General features: G+C 40.5%; 1 protein-coding gene across 3 annotated transcripts; it reads right to left on the reverse strand.

The window, feature by feature from the left end:
• Positions 1-568: 568 nt before the first annotated feature.
• Positions 569-23,372, reverse strand: LOC148372514 (sialoadhesin-like). Of its 3 annotated transcripts, none has more exons than XM_088327105.1 (14): positions 22,931-23,370; positions 22,256-22,329; positions 18,754-19,155; positions 15,389-15,661; positions 13,413-13,673; positions 11,785-12,042; positions 9,461-9,730; positions 8,048-8,089; positions 6,873-6,963; positions 5,786-5,848; positions 5,654-5,687; positions 2,772-2,836; positions 2,635-2,686; positions 569-2,565 (listed from the first exon to the last, which is right to left on the reverse strand). In XM_088327105.1, the coding sequence occupies exons 2-14, from the start codon at positions 22,302-22,304 to the stop codon at positions 2,422-2,424; spliced, it is 2,004 nt and encodes a 667-aa protein (XP_088183231.1). In that variant the 5' UTR covers positions 22,305-22,329; positions 22,931-23,370; the 3' UTR covers positions 569-2,421. The 3 variants fall into 3 exon arrangements, with proteins under 3 accessions (XP_088183231.1, XP_088183230.1, XP_088183232.1); XM_088327104.1 differs by having other exon boundaries at positions 22,828-23,370; XM_088327106.1 differs by lacking the exon at positions 13,413-13,673 and having other exon boundaries at positions 22,828-23,372.
• Between the last annotated feature and the right edge of the window lie 878 nt (positions 23,373-24,250).

Here is a 24,250-nt window from a genome sequence, read left to right on the forward strand (position 1 = left end):
GGATTCTTGTACTCTTGTGGAGAATAGGAGTGTATCAAAGCTAATGGATTCATATTATAATTCCCACAAAATGTTCCTTTTTTATGCATTCTAATAATACATCTCATCACCATACTGATTCACAGCATTTTACTTTTAGAACACAGCTACCTATCATTTATTTCATTTGAATTTGTGACATGGGTGTTAAGGCCTCACTTTTATTAAAACAAGAAAAGGACAAGTTACATTGTTTTTTTACCTATTATTTCACTGACACTGCTACATTTCAGACTGAACTTGAACCGGAGCTTTGAGGTGGTACCTTTGAGTTAAAATCAGTGTGGTAACTGTCATGCTGAAAACAATGATTCCTGCCTGCCGAAGATACAGTGAAGGTTAAATCAAATTGAACTTTGGCACTGATAGCAAATCAGTGTGGAGAATGGTCAAATCCGTCATGCTAAAAGGATTGTAAACAAACTTGCCGCCATGGAAAATCCTCTGACAATAGAGTTGGAGGATGCATAGATCCCCATCTCATGAACACGAAAAACCAAAACCATGCCAAAACCGCATAACACCTACAAGCGTTTTCTGTGGTTGGTTTATTTGGTGAGTTTGTATTTTACATTACTTGGATTGCAGGTCAAGTTAACGTTTTGTGTTGGAAGTTACGAGTGAGTTGCTATTAGTCGTCCCCCTCACAGTTCAGAGTTCCCGGGTTCAATTACAGCCACCTGCCTCCTTGTGTGAAGTTTGCATGTTCTCCACATGCCCTGGGGCACTCCGGTTTTCTTCTACATTCCAAAAAGATGGCTAGGATCGGCCAAGAAAAAAAAAAGAATGAATGTGACTCTTCGAGGATATGTAAATGTTTCACATGACTCCACAGTGGATTTATGCTCAATATAATTATTTTTAATAATGTTGCTCCTCTGTAGCAAGGCCACAGGGGTTGATGAGATCCGCCCGGAGTTCATTAAGGCTGTCACGGTTGCTCCAGTATCTGGTATCGATCCTGTCTGTCCCGTCGTGTTCTGTATCTTGCTCGTGTATCCAGCATCAGTTATCGATGAAATGAAATGATCTGTATTTATACAGCGCTTTTCAAGTCAAGACTTCCCAAAGCGCTTTACAGAGTGCTTCACATTTCCCAATAGCGGCCGTGCAGCCATGTAAGGCGCTAACCTGCTTATTGGGGGTATTGGGGGTTCAGTGTCTTACCCAGGGACACTTCGACATGTAACACGGAGGAGCCGGGATTTGAACTGGGATCCCTTGATCCCAAGACGAGCGCTCTACCTCTGAGCCACTGCCGCCCGCACTGTCTCTTCTGTTTTGTCCTGTCCAGTATCTGCTCGTGTATCCTGTATCTGGTATCGATCCAGTCTGTCCTGTCCGGTTTTGATCTCGTCTGCCTCTGGCTTGCTGTTTTCCTGCGCCTGACTTCGCTGTCTCACTTCTTCTGCCCAGCGATCGCCGAATCACTGGCGTTTGTGTTCACTGGCACGACTGCCCCATTCCCGTAAGCTAAAGCTTGTGTAAAAATGTTACGCATCTGGGTCATCCATCTATTCGGGTTCTGAAAAAGGCTCTGGATGTTGTGGGTGTGTCATGGTTGACACGCCTCTTCAACATCGTGTGGACATCAGGGACAGTGACTCTGGATTGGCAGACTGGGGTGGTGGTACCCCTTTTCAAGAAGGGAGACCAGAGAGTGTGTTCCAAGTACAGAAGAATCACAATTCTCATCCTCCATGGTAAGGTCTATTCAGGGGTACTGGAGAGGAGAGTCCGCCAGGAATTTGAATCTCTGATTCAAGAGGAGCAGAGTGGTTTTCGTCCCGGCCGTGGAATACCTGACCAGCTCTACACACTCTACAGGGCCATTGGGGGTGCATGGGAGTTTGCCTATCAGGTCTACATGTGTTTTGTGGACTTGGAGAAGGCATTCGACCGTGTTCCTCGGGAAGCCCTGTGGGGGGTGCTTCGGGAGTATGGGGTACCGCACGTCTTATCCGGGCTGTGCCGTCCCTGTATGCCCGGTGCCAGAGTCTGAACCGCATTGCCGGCAGTAAGTAATTCGTTCCCAGTGGGAGTTGGACTCCGCCAGGGCTGCCCTGTCACAGATTCTGTTCATAACATTTATGGACAGTATTTTATAGGCACAGCCTTGGTGGGGATGGAGTCCGGTTTGGGGGCCTCAGCATTGCGTCACTGCTTTTTGCAGATTATGTGGTGCTGTTGGCTTCCTGAGGCCATGATCTTCAGCTCTCACTGAGTTAAAGCAGCCGGGATTATTATTCTAAATGTTAGAATTGCTTTTATTTTTTATTATTATCATTTAATACCAGGCCGTGAAAATATTGTCAGACAATGAACCAGTCCATGGTACAGAAAAGGTTGCAGACCACTGTGTTAAAATACCAATGAGAGCATTCACACCGACAGCCTCAAGTAATTGCTGTCGGCTTCGTCACTGGTGTCCTCGTCCCTCTTGAAAATCCAGGTAGGGTTGATGCTCACGTGAAAGTAGCTCACAAACATGGTTCTTGGTTGCACGTTGGTGCTGGTCAAACTCGTCTGGAAAAAAAAAACATTGTGTTGGTTGAAGCTTCCCCCAAAACCCAAAAATTAAAAACCTGTAATTACCTCTCTTAACGGGTTCTCTCTGTGAGGAGCATACGCAGAACGTTTTCTTTGCCTGCTCAAAGCATAGCATGTCCTCATAGTACGTCCTCATTGTACTTTTTGGGGGAAAATAAAACATGAATAGGTTGAGCTCTCACCTGCGTTTGGCGTGAAGAAAGGGGTTGGGGGATTTTTCCAAGGCCGTGTTGGATGCGGCCAGATACTAAACAGACGCAAAGTCAGGGTGAGGTTCATGAAACTGAAATAATTTAAGTAGACACATAGGATACAGCAACCCCACCTTAGTGGAATAAGATGTTTTTTGGACCCCTTTAGAGCATTTTCCCCACTATATGACATAATAAACAAATTATCTTTTGTGCCCAAAAAGGGATCAAATTCAAACTTTGCGGTGTCTTGTGTGAATGTTTAGTTACATCTCTAAAATATCTGCTATTGGTCATTATTGTCATTATTGCTTTTTCGGGGCACCTGCAAATGCCCCGTTGGCGCCAACAGCCCTGAGCGCTGATCAGCCCATTGACTCTCTTTAAACCCCCGGCTTCCAAGTGGAAGCCGTCAGACCGTCCTGCGAACCTACGCTTTTGCTAGGCAAGCACCGTATCCTCCGACAATCTCCTACTTTGTTTTCTCCCGCCTGTTACCTGTTGCCCACCTGTTTCTGTACCCGAGTCTGCCCTACTCTTCCGTCCCGGCCATCGACCTGTTTTGCCCTGTTTGCTGCTTGATACTTGTTGCCGACCTTTTTTCTGGACTCAATTACCGCCCTTGCTCCCCTGTGCCAGCCACCGACCAGCTTTCCTGCCACCCACGACAATCTTCGCTCAACGCGGAAGTAGCACTTCTGCATTCCTGCCATCAGCCACCCGTGTCCGACGATCATCAGCTCGTGGAAGCAAGCACTGCTCTCTATTTCAATAAAACTGAGTTTAACGAACGCTATTGGGTCCTGTCTCCGTTTCTGGCTTGTGACAATTATATAAAATACTGTTCTGCTTTTAATTTGCCTCAGTGCATAAAGAAAATCATTGGTGTCTGAATGATATTTAGTGATTAGTAGCATTATAGAGTTACTTGATGGGTAAAACTAAACTAATCTGTTATTATTAAAACAATAATGATTATTGTTATAACTTTTATGTGACTATTATTGTTATTATTATCAGTATTATTAGTATCCAATAATGTAATTGAGCAGAAGCCTTATACAGTCAATAGATGGGTAAAGCTAAGAGTTAAACTTGCTATTAATATTATTACAATTAACATGACTATTTTTGTTGTTTTTTCTTGAACGTTGTTTTTGTATTACTGGCACTATCATATTATGCCGACATTTCTTGTGTAAATACCATGTAAATTATAACTATAGCCTTATCCCCCTTGTTTTATAACCTTATCTTCTCTGTTCCTTTATCTTCTTGGCTCATACCTCACTGTGAATGTGTAAAACTGGAGTGTCATGCCCAATTTCGTTGTCACAATATGTTAACCCATTTTGTAACAATGACAATAAAGGTATATTCTATTCTATTCTATTCTATTATGCAAATTCATCACAATCTGGATCTATATTCATAAAAGGTAAGGTGAATAGATATGTTGGCGATGATAGTGAAAACCAAACAAAATCTAAATGATTTGGGATACGATCACATAGATAAACATATTAATAAGAACAACACATAACAGTCATGGTCTGCACATCTCATAGTTAGGGCTGACAAATAGGATCTTGATGCTGGATGCATCTGGCTCAAGCTCCCATGCTTTGTCTTTCACAACACTTAGCAATGGGTGGTTATGCTGCCAGGGGCAGACCTCCTATAGTAGCAGGTCCAAAGGTACTTGTATGATTGACAACACACTACACAAAACAGTCAGTTCTAACCATGAGCACCCAGGAAAATTATTGTTATTATAATAAATACTCGTATTACATATTATGCTCAAAAAGTATGGAAGCAGCACTGATGATAACGATAAACATGATGAATATGAAATTACAGTGCATCCACAGAACCATGTATATATGTTTATTCAGGAGGCTTTTTTTTAACATGTAAATACACAACAGATTTAGCGGTAGGACTCAATTATTAAAGAAGTCACAGAGTAAGATTTAATAAGCATATGCTTCTTCAAATTCCTTTTTCTGACATATATGTTAACATTGTTTTTGTTTTAAGACTCGTTTGGTTTTTATCATGTTCAAATAAAGTTTCTTTCATTAAAAAATGCTGATATGGTATTGTGAACTCTCTCCCACAATGCCTTTATGTTCATTTAGTTTAGATTCTCGTCTGCTTCGTAAAGCCTACTCGTTTCGGAGATACAATACTGTGTTTTTTGTATGTGTTGGGTCCTAAGGCTTTTAGTGATGCTTAAGGGAGAAGCAAAAACAAACGATGGAAATGAAGCTTGTGACTATCAAGAAAGACAAAAAAGGAACACACATCAATACCCTTGATTAGTTGCATGGCCATAACCAATCGCTGATTGGGACTGTTATCAAAAAAAGAGTTAGGCTATTTTCTAAAGATGTGACAATCATCAATGACAACCCCCAACAAAATACCAACAAAATTGATGAGCTGCTTTCATGTGGTTTGCTTTTGTAAGGTCTCTGACTGGCTCTGGCGGCCAGATTGGGTACTGCAGCTACCAGCAACCGACCAATCTAAGCAGCCAAATCCAATTTTTTTTTCAACCAGGCAGCGGCAAACCATTTTTGCTTGCTATTGTTTGAATGTAATTTTAAAACGTGTGTCACCGATCTGTGGGGCCACTTATAAGACAAAATTGAAAAACGTCCCATTGCCTCTCTGCAACCAAATAAGTTAAATGGTTACTAATCACTAATTATTTATTCATAAACCCTTTGCATCGCTGCTTGATTTGTAGTTTTTTTTCCCTTGTATATCTTTTCTGTCCCTGAATTAATCTTTCGAAGTATTTTGCTGTCAATGGTGGTGAGCAGGTCTGTAAAATGGAAAGATTTGAAAAGTCAACGACTCACCATTTCAGAGTGGCGGAGGTCATGCATACTGCAACTGGTTTTGTTCGCACAATGTAAGAGAAAAACAGGGAAACAGTCAAGAAATGCTTTAAATCTACCAGCGCCCTTTAGCGGAGAAAGACAGCATCTCACTTGATGTCCTCTTCCGTGAGGTTACTGGATTCCTTCAGTGATCCTATTGCCTTCTTACATTTTCTGGATGGTTTGAAAATAATACGTAAATACAGTGCCGGGAGAAAGTATTTAGCCTTTTCCTGAGTTTTGTGGTTTTTTGCATATTGATCACTCACAAAGTTCCAGATCATAAAAACAATTTTAATAATACACAGAGACAACCCAGGATAATACAAAATGCAGTTTTGAAATGTTGATTCTATTTATTAAGGCCCAAAGAAATCTAGGCCGAAGTGGCCCTATTTAAAAAAGTAATTGCCCCCCTTTGTTAAATCACAAATTAACTGTGACCAACCAGTTTTGGGAAATCTCAGTACAATTCCACAGGCCACACCCAAAATTGCTTACCACACCTATGTTGAATAAATAATTCATTTGAATTGAATCTTTTAGCCAAATTGAAGTAAGCTACAAAAATCCCGAGAAAGCAATTGACGTGCCACTGTTGCAAGAAATTCCAGAGGAAATTAGAAAAAGGTGATTGATACCTATCAGTTCGGAAAAGGTCACAAAGTCATTTCCAAGGCTGTAGGACTCCAGCAAACCACTGTCAGAGCCATTATCCACAAATAGAGAAAACTGGGAACAATGGCAAACCTTCCCAGGAATGGCGGACCACCTAAGATTACTCCAAGAGTGAAGAGTAAAGATCCTGAAGGAGCCGACCAGCCAAAGGCAATTACTTTTTTACATAGGTCCTGATAGATTTTTTGTGCCTTAATAAATTAAATCAACATTTCAAAACTGCATTTTGTATTTCATTGAGTTGTCGCTGTGTGATAATAAAATTGGTTTGATGATCTGAAACATTTGTGAGAGATTAAAATGCAAATATCACATAAATCAGAAAGGGGGCAAATACTTGTTCACAGCACTGTATCAATTACCCAAAACATTCGTCCTTGAAATATATTTCATCTTTAAATGCACAGTGATTTTAGTATTATAATAAAGCTACAATTCTGGTTAATTACGAGTAGCACAAAAAGACTTTGGAATCATGATTTGATATTCTATAAAAGTCACATATTGTTTGAAGGCTTACCTGAAAATCACGTAGATGACACAACACAGTAACAAAAGAAAAGCACAAAGCACAGGAAGGATGAACTTGCCAAAAAAGATTAAAAACCACTCTGTGGGGAAAACAGAAAGACTGTGAATTAAAAAGGCTTCCAATCAATAATACCGTTGAGAAAATATTCGGATACAAGTATTGAAAAAACTGCCAAATTGAATTAGGTCAATCTTATGACAGATAATTGAAACTGGAAAAAGATTAAAAAAATAAAGTGAAAGAATTATCCTTATCTTATTTAAAAAGCATTATTATACAGGGTTTGGTGCTGCTACTCAGTAAGTATCAGGCCTCTAAAGATGATTTCAGTATGGTAAATCACATAAGATGGCAGTATTGGCTTTGACCAGATCTTTGACCACACATCAAGGCAGCCCCCACTACCTTTTCCGGCCAATGAGTGTGCGTAGGTGGCCCCATGCAGCGATTAGGCGTACAGAAGCTATGTGGTGAGACTCGCAAGGCATGGACAAATGGGCAACAAAGCTTCAGCAAAGCTTTTTCCGTTTAAAAAATGATGACAAACTCCTATCTTCATTGTCTGATCAGAGAGGGATTATGTTTTGTGCACGTCCAAGGGAACGCAATCGCCAAGGTGACTAAAATTATGTGATCACTTCAACAGAAAAAAATAAGTTCTTAGAGAGTTCATGCAACATTCATGCATATAAGTTCAGTGTTCTTGCAATACATTTTGCAAGCTAAGTGTCCTTGTGTTTATGGAAAGCATTGCTTGGATATTGAAGTGAAATTTCAGCTTGAAATGCATCTATTCACCAAAGTAATTTTCTCAGAAATGTTCATGGTAACGAGCACTTTCAAGAAACTAAGCATTGTTCAACTGCTGTCTACTAAACAATGGTACGAGCTGGAAACATACTGCTTTCTAATGAAAGACGAGAGTTTTAGCTTTTTTTACATGTCCTATTTCTATATAGCTACAGAAATACATTTTCTGTAGGCATTTAAAAATAGCTGGCATTTAAGAGAAACATCTGGTATTTAACTAGTTAAAACAGTATCATGCATAATGCCCTGACTTAAAATATTTCTTCCACTGGATATTTAAATGGTCTTACTCAAATAATTATTTGAAGGATAATTTAGTCACTTTATTTCAAATGAAGTGCTGATCCTCCCACCTGTTCTGAATATCATGCTTCCTTCTTGGACTTTGTGAACAGCTAAAGGAGAAAAATATCAGGAATTCATTAATACACTGATAAACTAACCTCTTGAAAAAATTACATTTATAAAAAAACATACTGGTTTATTCATTTGTATAGAGTATTCCCTCGATTTCCACGGCTAGTATGTTCCATAATCATCTGCATTAATAGAATGTACGACAAGTAGGAACAAGATGGCTAGGTAGATCGCAAGATAAGTAGATAAATTCCTGGATAAATAGATTATGGAGAATCAAACGGATTGATTGTGCCCACGTGCACATCCAGTTTCCCTCATCTGGGATATGTTTATGCCGTAAAGCACTATGGGACTTGCAGTGCAGAGGAAAATGATGCATGGAAACTCCACATTATGTGCTTAACAACCGCTTTATGTGTATTGGTTGATTTCTTAAGGACATTTCCATGACACAGTTGTATCCATTCATTAATAGTAGATGCAACAGTTGTATCCATCAATTTATAGTTTAAGTATTTGCTTTTGTCAAGCCACATGGGAACTCAACTTGAGAAAACTTGGGAGGCAGGACTGGAGCATGCTTCCAAAGAAAGAGCAATGGATCCTGCCCTATTCTGTTTCCCGCATCGATCCCCGATCCCGGGCTACCCGACTTGTTCCGATCTCCAACTAAGCTCCGTCTCTCGTCCAGGCAGTCCGACTTCTTACGATTTCCGACCACTCTCTGTCTCCCGTCCCGGCTGCCCGACTTGATCTCTATCTCCGACCACGCTCCGTTCTCCCGTCCCGGCTGCCCAACTTATTCCGATTTCCGACCACGCTTCGTTCGCGAGGGCTTCCCGCTCTTCCTGCCACCAAATCGCTGTTTTTTTCCTCTCACCCTAACTTCCCCAATCCCTCAATGGTTAGCCGCGCGAAAAAGTTTTACGCTGCTCAAAACTTTAGTCCACGGGTAACCGCGGGCGGCACACGTGGTACACACGAGGTAATGACGCGGTTCAGACGCGGAACGACGTGCTACGGCCGTGGCCAAGACGTGGTTACACGCGGGTAGGACGCGAAATTTAAGCGGGTAATCGCGGGTGGAGCACGGTCATAGCACGTTTGTTCTGCGCCTGTATCGCGGTGTTATCACGTGCATTAGCGTGTGTAACGCGTGTAAGCACGGTCAAACGCGATGCAGCCGCGGTTACCCGCGATAAGGACGCGGAACAGCCGCCGGCGTCTGTTTCGCGGGCATACCACGGGTAAACAGCCGGTTTAGCCAATTTTGCACATTTTCCACCGCGTCTGCTTCACGGGCAGAAACTTCTGGCTGTTATTCAGCTGCGATACGCCCGTGAAAGGCTGTGTGACCATGCCTTTAGTAATGGAGTACTTTTACATAGTGCCAGTAGTGGACTCACTGCGGACCAGGATCTGGACTGGGAGTGACTTTGCTGAGCCCACTTCGTTAGAGGCCGTGCATCCGTAAAAACCGTCGTCGGCAGGCAAAGTGGACCTTAAGATTAAGGTTCGATTGTGGGACACGTTTCGGGAACTCGGTCCGGTCGACTTCCACCACACCACCGACTTGATGAGTGGGTGCGCCTTCGCGTCGCACCGCAGCCACACCATCGTTTTTTCGGCCACCACAAGGGAAGGATAAACTCTCACCACCACATCCTTGGGAGCATCTGACATAGAAAAAAAAAAAAATAGGGTTTTAGTTGACCAAAATGAATTATTATCCATCCATCCATCCATCCATCCATTATCTGCACCGCTTATCCTCAGTAGAATCGCGGGGTTGCTGGAGCCCATCCCAGCCATCTTCGGGCAGTGGGCAGGGCACACCCTGAACTGGTTGCCAGCCAATCGCAGGGCACACAGGGACAGACAATTCGCTCATTCACACCTAGGGACAATTTGGACCGGCTAATTAACCTGACATGCATGTTTTTGGAATGTGGGATGAAACCGGAGTGCCCGGAGGAAACCCACGCAAGCACGGCAAGAACATGCAAACTCCGACAGGAAGGTTGGTAGCTGGATTTGAACCCATGACCTCAGACCTGTGACGGGCTGCCCTTATTGAAATATAGTAAAATAAGAAATACCATATATTAAAAAAATCCTAAAAAATTTCAATGTTTACAATTTTTAAAATAAATTTACTGGTTTTAAAAAACAAACAAAACGAAAGATATCATACTTTCATTTAGGTTTAATTAAAATGAGAAATTGTTTTTAACAACACAAAGCTAGTTCTGAAAATTAGCATTAAAATGGTTTAAAAAAGAATTCTTAAAAATATGAATATTTTTCAGTCATTAGCTGCACCGCTTATCCTCAGTAGGGTCTCGGGGGTGAAACCTATCCCAGCTGTCTTCGGGCAGTGGGCAGGGGACACCCTGGACTGGTTGCCAGCCAGTCACAGGGCACACAGAGACCGACAACTCACTCGCTCATTTACACCTAGGGACGATTTGAACCGGCCAATTAACATGACATGCATTGTTTTGGAATGTGGGAGGAAACCGGAGTGCTTAGAGGAAACCCACGCAAGCACCGGGAGAACATGCAAACTCCACACAGGACGGCTTGTAACTGGATTTGAACCCATGACCTTAGAACTGTGCTGCGGACGCCCTAACCACTGCGCTGCTTTGCCTATGAATATTGTATTAAATATTATATATTTTTCAAATTGTTTTACTTGAACCAAGTATTTTATTAGAAACTAGCATTTAACTAGAACATTTATGAGTAAAAATGAATATTTTGCTAGTACGGTAAGTACGGGTGGACTTAAGTTGAGCAAGGTTGCAGGTCGCTTTACCTCAGTTTGAAAATTCTTTCTAATTGGCAATATGCATCAAAAAACGTGATACTCTTAAAATATAAAAAAAGATTCATAATACTACACTATGCACATTAAATGGTCTACATTTGTACTCATTATTGAAAACTCTGTTGCCATTTTTAAGAAATAAATCCCTGTGTTTTTTGACGCTGTGTTTTTTAGTAATTTTTCAAATTTAAAATCCAGAAGTAGTGCCGTATTTTCTGGACTATGAGGGTACATGAACAACATTTGTGATAATTTTTTAAAAATAAATTATGTGTTGCCATTTTTCAAAATAGTCTCTGTGTACATTGTGTTTCCAGTCATTTAGTCTTGGAGTTGTACCGTATTTTCTAGAGAGTAAAGCGCACCCAAATTGATCAGAATTGTGAACGTGCGCCTTATAATCTGGTCAATTTAAATGTTTTACCGTATGTGTGCAATTATTCATCAGTCGATGAATTTCATCTCTGACCACAAAACCGTAACAATGGTGGCAACGGCGATAGAACAAATAGCAACACTAGTTGCACCAAATCCTAACCACCAGGCTGTTAGTGACACGGAAAGTTGTTTACTATTGCATATGAAACCAGGATTGTTTTAGATCAGGGAATAGTGTAATTGTGGCCTGTGCAGTCCTCTAATATATTTTGTGATTAAGGGCTATACAAAAATGTGATTTGACTAGTCATTGCCAATAGTTTTGAATATTATAGCTTTTATGTTGTCATTTTTTACCATTTACTCGCCTCTTTCACAGGGAGTACTGTTTACAAGAATTTACTCCCGTCCGTCATGGCATCACGTGGTTATGGTCACGTGCAAGCAAGGGGTCAATAGTGCTGTAGATATGGTAATTCTTATGTCTTGTAATGCAGTCTCAAAGATGCGTCAACTCACATTCCACGTTAATGCGAAGCTCAGCCGGCTCTGAGTACATGTCGTCCAATTCGAAGGCAACGCACTTGTACAAGCCCATGTCCTCGGGGCGCACCAATAACACTTTGTAGTTTTCCTCGGTTGACAGATACTTGTCGTCTTTGGTCCATAAGAAGTGACTGGGCCATGGATCGCCTCTTGTCACCTCACACGTCAAAGTCATGGCCTCGCCCTCTCTAAATGTCGTGTGGGAATAAACGATGCGAACAGTTGGAGGGTCTAAAGAAAAGAAACAAGTGAATTAGGTTTTTTTCCCAATTGTACTATTGCAATACAGGAAATACAAGATGAAGTCTGCATGCTTGAGAACGTTCTCGTTGCTGCCCTGCAATTCCTGGACAAATTTCTACATATTGCTTTTGTTTTCTTTTATTGATGTTCACAATGTTTTGTGTACTGATACCCATTGCTAAATCTATTGCAACTTGGTCATCCTGAAAGGGGGATTACTAGTGGAGGCCCCTTCGCAAGGTGTCTTGTTTTCCTCGTGCTAAGGTTTTGAGTTTTTCCTTACCCGCACTTTGGTTTAAGATCAGGGGATGGTGTAATTGTAACCTGTGCAGTCCTTTGAGACATTTTGTGATTAAGGGCTTTACAAAGAAATGTGACTTGACTTGACGTAGTCACGAAGGTATGAAAGGTCACGTAGGTAGAATCTAAATCACAATTTTCTTCCTATATCTTGATCTCTTAGTGATCAAAATAATACAATGGTAATATTTAAAAAAAAAATCAAACTACTCCACCAATCCCGTCCTGTCCACCCCCCTATCACCTCTTCCAATAACTCAAGCTCACATGCCTTTCCATTTGCTTTCATTTACGTGCTGATAAAGACTTTAATATACCGCGCTTAAAACTCAGCATAACGAACCCACCTTGTTTTTGCCTTCATGCTCTGTAATTCTGGCCGATGTTTCTAGTGAATTAATTTTGCAATTCCGAGTCCTGAGTTTCATGTGTCGGATAGCTTTTCTTGTGCACTGAGAAGGTCTGGGCATTGCGCAATTGCGCATGCGTTCAGCTTAGAGGGTACGTTGCCCAGGTGGTATTAATTTCATCAATCAATCCATTATCTGCACCGCTTATCCTCAGTAGGGTGCTGGAGCCCATCCCAGCCATCTTAGAGCAGTGGGCAGGGGACACCCTGAACTGATTGCCAGCCAGTTGCAGGGCACACAGGGACAGCCAATTAACTCGCTCATTCACATCTAGGGACAATTTGGACCAGCCAATTAACCTGACATGCATGTTTTTGGAATGTGGGAGGAAACCGAAGTGCCCGGAGGAGACCCACACAAACACGGGGAGAACATGCAAACTCCATACAGTAAGATTCAATCTCATGACCATAGAACTGTGCCGTGGACGCGCTAACCACCCGGCCGCTGAGCTGCAGGCTATTATTTTCAATTTTGTATTTTTTGCATTGCCTTGAACAAAGTGTCCGTGACTTTTACTTTAAGTAAAATAACATCTAAAAACACAAAAATCAGGAAGGCGGCAAGTACTTTTTTACGACACTGTGTGCGGCCCCCGATTCCAAATAGTAGCCCACCCATGGTGTACAAGAAAGTCAACAGACTCACATTTGATATGGACGTTAAAACCGGTGCTACCGGCAGCCCCAAAATTGTTTTGGGCAATGCACGCATACGTTCCACTGTGCCGCACGGTGACGGACCGGATGGTTAGCTCTCCCGCTGTTACAGACATGGCTTGGCTGTCTAGGAGCCACGTAAATACGGGCGGCGGGTTTCCAGAGCCCACGCAAAGCAGTGTCATGTTGTCTCCTTCTTTGTAGTAACTGATGCCTTCAGGGAAGTGTATTTGGGCACTTTTGGGGGTGTCTGAAATTGGGTAAATAAAAAGAAAGACATTATGTTTTGTATGTGTCAAAATATTATGATTTCGATATTTTCCAGTACTAAATGGCAGTGGTTCTCAACTGATCTGACTTTGGGCCCACCATTACAAGATGCAAAAACAAAATGACCAGCAAGGACATTTGTAGAAGGACACCAGCAGCTTCTGTTTTCAGAAGGAAAAACTTGAAACTCTAGCATACAGCATTACCGTGTGTTATGCTGGGCAGTGCATGGCAGTGGATAGGAAAAACATACAGAGAGTAATCAACACTGCCCAAAAGATCATTGACTGCTCAATGCCCAGTCTAGAGGTACCGTAGCAGAGCCACTAACATTATTAAAAACCTTTCCGACCACGGCCATCGCCTATTTGACCTGTTGCCCCTCTGGTAAAAGGAGAAACATTGATGAGAGACATTACCACTGGAAACATTTTTTTTTTTTTTTTTTTGCTGTTGCTAAATGAAACCCTGAAAATATATACCATTGCATTTAACTGTGAAGATATATACTGTTGCGTGGAACTGTGAAAATCTGTACCCTGTGACCTATTTATTTTTTTGTTGCTGCTAAATGTTATTGCACTTCTTTCCAATGCACTATTATTACAATGCACTTTTTTTCTCATTCACAAATATTGCACTAATCCTATTATAATTTAGGTGAGCTTTTAAGCATTACTTTGTAAATTATTACAGTGGGGCAGAGGTTCGTTGACGGACTGACAAAGTGAGAGTGAGAACACTGAGCTTAAATAGAAGGGAAGCCAATCTGTCAACGAGCTGAAGCTGGCGCCACACGGGCAGGGACAATTGGAGGCCATGGTAACCGTGACAGTTTGTTGGAAATTTAGAAGGTGAACCTCGTGTGTTCTAAACAACATTTGGTTCCTAATGTGCTCTTAATGTGAACTAAAACCGAGCATATCTTGACCGAAAAAGTTTTTGCTTATAAAACGTGGTCAAAATTTAAGCACTTTTCGTAGAACTGTTAGTAACTACCTGACCTTGGTTTTCTCCTATTATTTGTCAAGGTTACACTGCTATCCATCCATCCATTATCTGCACCGCTTATCCTCAGTAGGCTCGGTTTGGTACTGGAGCCCATCCCAGCTATCTTCGGGCAGTGGGCAGGGGACACCCTGAACTGGTTGCTAGCCAGTCGTAGATAGAGACATACAACTCACTCGCTTATTCACACAACCGGCCAATTAATCTGACATCCATCCACACGCAGGTACGGGGAGAACATGCAAACTGCATACGAGGAGGTTGCATTAGCTAGACTTGAACCCTAAACCTCTGCGCCGTAGGACTGCGCGCTAACCACCCAGCTGCCGTGCTGCTGGTTACATTAAAATGTAGTAATTTTATCTACTTATGGTTTGTTTTGTCTTTTTTTAGCGTATTTAGTATGGAGTAATCCAAATATAATCAAGTCATAATATTGCAATACTAAGGTATTTGGATTAACCTAATGACTGTATCGAAAGTAACCCTCTCAATCCTGTCCATTGACAAAGCAAATGCTTTATTATTTTTTTTGCAACCTTAGCCCCTGAGCTAGTTATAATTTTGTGTGCTATAATCCGGAGCACCTGATATATGGAAGAGAAAATATAACATAAATCAATTTTTGGTGGGTGCACCTTGTAATCCGGTGGGTGCATCTTGTAGTGTGGAAAATACGGTACTTACAGTATATAGTGGAACTGACAAATTTCTTCAAATGTTTGTCGGTGTTGCCCTCCACCTGGCATCCGACCGCCTTGCCGTCATTCTCCCAATCTCCCTCAAGTATGGCGGTGAGCGTCTTGCCGAGATCTCGCTTATTGCTCAACTTGACGACCAGATCGTCATCCAAAAATTCCAGTTTGAAGGGACATTGGCTCCCAGTGTAGCAGGTCAGCGTCTTTTGTTGTTTTTCTTTAAGGATGGGGGGTTGTGAAAAGTTGAATAGACAGGGGTTGTCTGCAAAAATATTTTTTGGGGGGGAAATGAAAAAAAAAGTTTAAGGTTTGAAATACTGGTTTTAAAACAGAGGTCACTGCTTTAACCTAAGGTTAAGGGTAAATCTTTGGAATAGACGGATGCATTGGCTGAAAAGATTTGGCCAAGGGGCTGATCCAAGAGACCTTTCCAATTTTTTTATTTGTGAACAAATATACGTGTATATTTCTTTTTATATTTGTTTGTAATAACAAATTGGGTTTGAGAATGCCACAATAATAGGAAATAGTATTTTAGACACTAAATAGGATATTTAGTTTGGTAGTATTACTGTTGTTGTATTTTTTTTGTGTTTTTGTAGTATTTTTTCTGTCGGACTTTTGTAGTTATACAGTAATTTTACATTTGGAGTATTTTCTTAACAGTAATATTTGCAAAGTAGTATTTTTTTGTAGTATTATTATAGTATTATGTATTTGAGTGTTACTGTAGTTGAATTTTTCTAGTATTTTTTCTAGAAGTATTTTTTAAGTACGGTATTTCCATTGTCTTATGTCTGTAGTATATTTTTAGTATTTACATAGCGGCAATTCTGGTGTAATATTTATGCAGTAGTATTTTTGTATTGTAGTAATACTGTAGTGGTATTAGGTCCCTGATTTTAAGCACTAAATTTAAAAGCATTAAAATTGATATTTAGTTTTGTAGTAATATTGTAGAATTTTTATGGTATTTCTCGAGTAGTATTTTTGTTGTAGACCCACAGGGGAGAATGGGGACAAAGTTGGCACCAGAAAAAAATGTTTTAACTAGTAGTACTTTATTTAGTATTATATATATTATCATTATATTTGAACAATTTTTGTCTGGCGGGCAGGATTAAAAAATGCTGACGGTGGCCGCATATGGCCCACAGGCTTTAGTTTGCCCGCCCATGGTTTGAAGACTTTTATTAGATTAATAGTGTGGACAAACGAAGGCCTGTGGATCACTTCTGCCCGCCAAGTTTTTTTAATCCGTCCCTCCAAACAGAAATCGTAAAAAAAAAAATAATTAGAAAAAAAATGGTAATACTGTAATCTTTCACTATTTCGTGGACATAATTTGCTGACTCAGTGTATTGTGGGTTTAGAATTATCCCGCGGTTTATGGTCACCAATCTCAGCAATATGCGGCAAAGCACACTTTTGTTAGGCCTCATGGCTATTTTTTTTGCCGTTACTGTATTACCGCCTAACACAAACTGCACACTGGTGCGACCGCAATACAATATCCCCAAACCATTATTTCTGTGAGCAGGGATGTAGAAAGCACTTTTTTCTAATGAGCTTCTGTTCTAGCCTGCCTTAAATGAAATGCATGGTTAAGGCTGCGATCCATTATCCACATTTGACTATTGCTTAGAAGAGGTAGCCGAGAGAACAAATTATCTCTTCTTCCCGTTTTTAAACCTTAAATGAACAGCTCGCACGAGGCCATGATCCATTATCCCTGGTTGACTATTTCTGCAAGAAGGAGGCGGCAGAGCACATGTTAGTTTGCAGAATTTCACATATTGCGGGGCATCTTTTCTCCATTAAGTAGAATAAACTTGGTATTATAGTTTAGATAATGGTTAAAAAACCTACAACAAATATAAATTTGTTGTTGTTTTGTTGCCACTCTTTTCCACACTGACCGTTAATATGTCCAGTAAAAAGTTTTTTCATAAGGCCTCAATATGTACTGGGCTTAAATCCAGCTACAATCTTCTGAGCTAGCCCCATTGCATTTTGAGTTTTTCAGTGCATATTTTCAAAACTTGTCCTTAAAAAATGGACATCGGATATATTACTTGTCTTTTATCCTGATTGTGTCAAAACCAATTTGACAAAATGTCTTATTCATAAACAAATCTAAAATGAAATAAAACAGGTTCGTGTCCACGTATGCATGTATATTTATGAATAGATACAATTAAAAAAAAATTGATAGGCCTACATGATTTTTTTTCTTCCTTTATTGCCAATGTATATGATTCGAAATTCTGTATTGGCAAATACAAAAAGATCAAATCGTTTTTTCATTACTTGAAATTTTGTCAAGTCAATAGTTAAGTTGAAAAATAAAACACTTAAACTTAGTAATTTGTAATTCAATTTAGCATTTTCAAATGTGTGCCACGGTTTAGAAGTGGGGTGTTCATTTCAGAGCCACATGCTTTTAATTGAGAGAGATTGTTTCAAATTACAGTTTTTCACTAGAGTTAGGGTTTCAAATTAGGGTATTAAAATAATGGGGCTTTAAATTAGGGTGGTGTTTTTATATTAGGATTTTGCTTTTTTTTAAAAGCATGGTCACATTTTTTTCAAATTACAGTTTTACACTAGAGTTCGGGTTAATTTTAGGGTATAAAAATAAAGGGGTCTTAGAATATAGTTTTTCAAAGTCCGGCTTTAAATTAGGGTGGTATTTTTATATAAGGAGTTTTGCTTTTTTTTTTTTTTTTTGTGAAATCGAAATTATTATTTTTTTAATTCTACTGTGGAAACCATTTTTTGAAGTGAGATTTAGTTAAATTCAAACTTTAGTAGACACTCAAAATAAGGAGGTAAGACATCAATGGATTTTAAACTTGCAAGAAGGAGAGAAGTCCTCATTTAAGAGAATTGCACCCCGTCTTTAAGTCCTCCCTGGGCCTCCTCTTTTTATTAAACCTCCAAGGCTACAAAAAACAGATCAGCCCTGATAGCGAATATGATGTATTAGTCAAAACAACAGTGTGCAATAATCTTCGAGATAAGGAACTAGCATCCTGTGAAATCTCCTTTGCAGGTGTCCAATATTAAAAATAGATTCAACTTAGCAGGTTTCAAACTAAAGTTAGTGCTTCAAATGATAGTTTTAAGAAAAGGTGGAGTTGAGGGGTTATGTTTTAAAATAGGGTTGCAATTTTAAAGTAGGGTTTTGAAAAAGAGTTTAAAACGTGGGTGCAGAGTTTAGGAAAGAGGTTTCAGGTCGGGTCTCACAACTGAGTATCAGGGGTAAGATTTTTAAAAAGAAATGTGCTTTAAATTGGTGAAAGGCTTTCTAAAAAGTCTCAAACTTGTGTGCAGATATAATTTATAGCTTACCTTCCACATTGACATCTGTGAAAGCCTCTGCCCATGGTGAGTCCTGATCCACAGAAAACTGATATACAAAACTGTATTTTCCGCTGTCATTTTTATTTATGTCGCAAATCAAAACCATCAGTGAGGTTCCGGATCTCCATTGAGAAGGCGGCAACCCCTGGATTTCAGCACGTCCTATGTAGTCCGGGTCCACAGGCCAGCGAGCGGCATCAGAGCTAAGAAAGACGGTGCCGTTGATTGTCTTCTGCTCGGTGATCCAGGTCAGGTCTTTCATCCAAAGCCAGGAAATCGGCGGCGAATGGAGCTCGCGCTTGGATGTGAGGGTCAGTTCGATGCAGGAGCCCTCTTTGAGGGACGCATTTTGGGTCGTCAGTTCAAAAGGACTGTCCGAACACCTGCAAACTGGGGCAGAAAACATTCAACTTTTAGTAGAAAAGTGGAGGAGAGAGACAAAAATATTTTGGGAAGTTAATTTTTATAAATGTTTGTACTTTTTATTTCTATATGTTTTTATTATTCCTTTGTCCTTACATAATTTTTGTCATTATTTTTACCAAACCTTTTTTTCATTGTAGGCAAAGCAGAGATTTCCTAGCCTGTTGGCAGTTAAGGGGCCTGTCACACAGACATTTGCGGCTGAATCACGGCCAGAAATTTCTGCCTTTGGGGCGGACGCTATTGGACGCATTGAGATTGCCATTCAGACGAGATACAGCAGTGCTTGACACGAGGTCGGAAATTCGCGCGCGGGTGGCAGCGCGAATTAATTTTGCGCTGCTCATTTCTTCAGAGCGCGGGTACACACCCTTTCACGAGCGTATCAAGGATGAACCACGGCCAGATTATTCTGACCGTGAAGCAGATGCTGTTGGGCGCAGTAGGACGTCTTGAGACCGCTATATAGACGAGATACAGCAGTGCTTTACTCGCGGTCGGAAATTCACACGTGGTTGGCCGCACTCAAAACTTTTGAGCTGCTCAAAAGTTTGAGCACGTGTTAAACCGCGTGCCGCACACGTGGTCAACACGAGGTAATGACGCGGAAATGACGTGCTATGGTCGCGGCCAGGGCGCGGTTACACATGGGTAGGACGGGAAATTTCAGCGGGTAATAGTGGGTGGAGCATGGTAATAGCATGTTCTGTGCCTGTATCGTGGTGTTATTACGTGAAATTAGCGTGTTACGCGTGTGACAGTCTTTCGCCTTTCTCTGCGTATATACAGCGCGATTTGCCGAGCACAAGCACACGTCAGTTGTGCTGGAGACGTCAAGGGGGTGAACATGGATCCCCGTCAGCGTAGTGACCTCGTCTTAATCCATTTTTATTTCTTGACATTTCTTTTCAAGATAATAAAATAAAAATGATTCCATAGCTTGAAATCTTGATCTTCACGGGACTGTGTCTTTCTACAGCCCGGTGCATCCCTGCCGAGATTTGCATACCCTCGCTACTACAACCACTTTTACCTCGTTTTATCTCACTTTTAGGGAATGTAATGGCGAACATATAACCCAAACCACTTCGTCTTGCATTTATTGGGAATTTAATACAACTTAAACCATTCCGTCTTTGTTTTTGTTGTGAACGTAATCGAACGCAACACCCCCACCCCCACCCCCTCGCGTGAACGCTCATTCTGCTGCGCTTCCAACAAAAGCGATCGTATTCTATATAAAACGCTTATATAAAACAATAAAGTCAGCTAATTATAACAATTGGGAGATCCTAGTCTATATAACGCGTTTATTTAAACAATAAAGTGCGATCGTATTCTACAAAATGCGTTTGTTAACGCGGATGACAACAAAAGCGATCACAGCAGAATGTGCGTTCACGCGAGGGGGTGGGGGGGTGGTTGTGTTGCGTAGGAGTCGGATTTGGGCACAACACCGGCTCGGGAGCTTGTATACCCGTGGTCCACACGAGAAAATGACGCGATGAGGAAGCGGAACAGTCGCCGGCGTCTTTTTTCCGGCCATACCACATACGAACGGCGGGTTGTCAAATTTTGCGCATTTCCATCCCGGGCAACCACGGGCAAAAAAAAAAACGCAAAATTTTAGCCGTGATTCAGCCGCAAATGTCTGTGTGACAGGCCCCTTAATGTTGCATATCGCACTGCAAATTAAATCATTACCACACATTTTGCCATGTGGAGCTGCAAACACACAATTAAAGGTCCAGAAAAATACAGTATAATAAAACAAGATAAAAATATAATTAAAAAAACATAATAACTAATGATAATAAATTATTACATGCTTAGAAAAATAATACATTTCTTATTTAAGTATATATTTAACGATAGGTTTTTGCTCTGTTAGGCTGCAAGCACGCAATGAAAAGCCCAATTCAAACTTTATAAAAACGTAAAAAATTAGAAAAACTGTCAAGATGACTGATTTGGATCACCTGTGACCGCTCGTTTGGCGCCAGCCGCTGCTGGCTACCTGATTGTTTCCCTGTCCTTTTCAAGCCCAGTCCTTTCACTCGTCTGTTGTCAGTCTGTCAGCGAACCTCTGTCGTTACAAGGCAAGCATTTTGACCCTGACTCTCGCCTATCCCGTTTTTGCACCTGTTTTTCCACCTGTCTGTTCCTGATTTCTCTGTTTGTCTCCGGCTACGACCTGTTGTTTGACCCCGACCACGTTTTGCTCTCCTGTCCCGGCTATCAATCTATTTTTTTTCTGTCTTTGACACCACGATATCCCGCTCCGGAAGATCCACTTCCGCAATCGGAACACGTTCCGATTCTGTGAGCGGCTTGCTTCCCACGTCCAGCGAGCACCGGATCAAGGGCGCTGCCTTTCCTCGATAAACTTGTGAGAAACGTTACGCGATTGGGTCTAGACTTTGTTCTGGACAAAAAAACTATTTAACCAAGTGAGAAAACTCTGTTTAAACAAAGGAAAAATTACTCCAAACAAAACCCAAAACCATTTACTTGGAAAAGATTATTTTTTTCTTATTTCAGTGTTTTCAAATTTTTGTTTCAACTGGTCTATTTTGCCTTCTAGTACAACAAGCACACAATGAAAAGTCAGGTTAATTTTTAATATAGTGAAAATGTAAAAAATGAAAATTACATTAAAATGAAAGAATAAAGGAATGAATTAATAATAGAATAGATGAACGAATGAATGGCCTTCATCTTTATTATACAAGTATAACGGGCTTCTCCTTTGGGTGCTAGTAAAACAAGTTAAACATGTAAACATGTGCAGAAGGACAAACCCGTTAAAAAAACTATATATTAATGATATATAATAATTTTGTACAAGTAACAGTGCAGCTGTACAGAACATCATGCTTACGAACACCTCATAGTAAGAAAATTATTACTTAAGAAGAATAACATGATTTGCCGGTGCCCACAGCTACTTATTATTATGCATCTTATTTAGATGTATAATAATTCAATTGTTTGAACTGGCCATTGATACTAAAACTTCAGAGTAATATTAGGAAATAAATATACATTAGAAGAGTTTAGTAACTACCTGTCAGGAGATACATCATCACCAAGACAGTCAACCTGAAATCCTTCATTCTGCCACTGCACCAACACTTTCATCTGAAACAAATACACAATATACAAATTCAGCAACTGAAAAAAACCTAAGCATGTGAATTTCTATTTTTGTGAGCATTTTTTAAATTGAATAGTGATTACATTTTGCAAAGACTAATACATTGTTTTTCTTTACGCCAAAATGGAGAACTAAATGAACATCTTTTTGTATTTACAATTCAATTTGTAAAGTTTCATTTGTCATATTTCAAGCTTTGGTTTTCTAATATACAAATAACCCAAAAACAACAAGTTCCCTACGACTTCAGACCGGTTAATAAAGAAGAACTCATCTCATTTTTTTTTGCTTAGTTGATGATCTTGGTTTAAAGGAGATCAGGGATACATTGTTTGGGACGATCAAAAGACAGCATTAATCCTAGTAGGGGGGGGGGGGGGGGGGGTTTAAGGGTTATTGATCTATCTTCGTTATTCATTATCCATTATCCGTTATCGGTCAGTTCATAATACGCTACAAAGCCTAGGAGCCGGGACACTTACTCTCAGCCAAAAGGCCAAGCTAAGGTCCTAGCCCTAAAGCCTTGCTGCGATCATTGCGAAAGCACCGTTCCCGGAGGTACTGCAATACCGGGCCGTGAACCACCTTCATGATCATGGTATCTCCCCTGCCACAATCTCAAGCTCAACCCAGATGAGACTGTAGAACCACAGTTAATCCTAGTAGGGGGAACGTTGAATGATAAATCGTCATCATGTTTAGAAACTGGCCGGATCCGCAGAAGCTTTTTCTTCGATATGTGATGACTTGCAGCATTCATAAAGACATAGCTCATAGCGAACGAAGCTTTACAATCCTTTACTAAACAGTACACAGTGAAAAACAGCTTTGTTACATCATCAAAACATTGGACAGAGTGTCCGGTTTCAACTATATGGAATTATAAGACATCATTTAGTTACCAATGATTTGCCTTACTATTATCAGGAAAGATATTTAAGATAAATTGTCCCTGTTTTTGAAGCATTCTTTCAATTTTTTGAATCTGTGTGAATGTATGGGAACACAAAGTTAGAAAGATGATATTTTTAAAACCATTTACTGTCATGATTACCCAAGTGGAGTCACCTGGGGTAATCATGTGGCGCGCTGGAATGTGCTTCCTGATTGGTCAATGCTCCCCTTTTAAACGCGTTACGCGCAGAACTCCTTGTCGGAGGATTCACTTCTGTACCCCGTAAGACTCTCCCGATTACCTGCTTTCTTGTTTACCTGATTCTGCCTGCCTGCCTCCGATCCGACCTGCTTCCGTCTCAAGCTACGATCTCCTCTTCAGTCCCGGTAAACTCGACCTGCTTCCGTCCACGCTACGATCGTCTACGTCGTCCGAAGTTTCCCGCTAACCCTTGTGCTTACCCAAATAAAAGACTTGTAACGAACGCTCTGGGGTCCCCTGCTCTGTTCTGGTAATCCTCGTGACATTTACTGAACCTTTTAAGCAGTCCTTTAACACAGACACTTGTACAATATTTTCATATTTCCTTCTACCCGATCTTTGTTGTCACTTTTATAGGCTGTCACTTTTTTCTATATACTAAACTATTTTTATCAAAATACAGCACCATTTTTTTCTTTAATTGTTACTTCCTTCCATTTTGGACTTCCTTTCCATTTTCCCTAAAATTATATTTGATCAATTGCCATTTCTAATTCTTTAGATTTGTAATTCTTAATTATGAAGTGACCAGAAAACACTCTACTTAAAGTAACACCACATGTACTATCTCAGGCCCAAAAGAATGAAGCCCATAGTAATGAACCACTCAATGATTACATACTCATATGCATTACGCACCCTGCACGTCTCGTGATGTCAGGCACTTTTAACACCAGGAGCAGGCCAAAAAGTATGATGGTTATTTATTTTGTCATTTATTTTGCCGTTATTGTCGTGTATTTGTCATA

This window comes from Urocampus carinirostris, chromosome 2 (assembly GCF_059441175.1).
Source record: "Urocampus carinirostris isolate Australia breed hairy pipefish chromosome 2, RoL_Ucar_1.0, whole genome shotgun sequence".
Classification (NCBI taxonomy): domain Eukaryota; kingdom Metazoa; phylum Chordata; class Actinopteri; order Syngnathiformes; family Syngnathidae; genus Urocampus; species Urocampus carinirostris.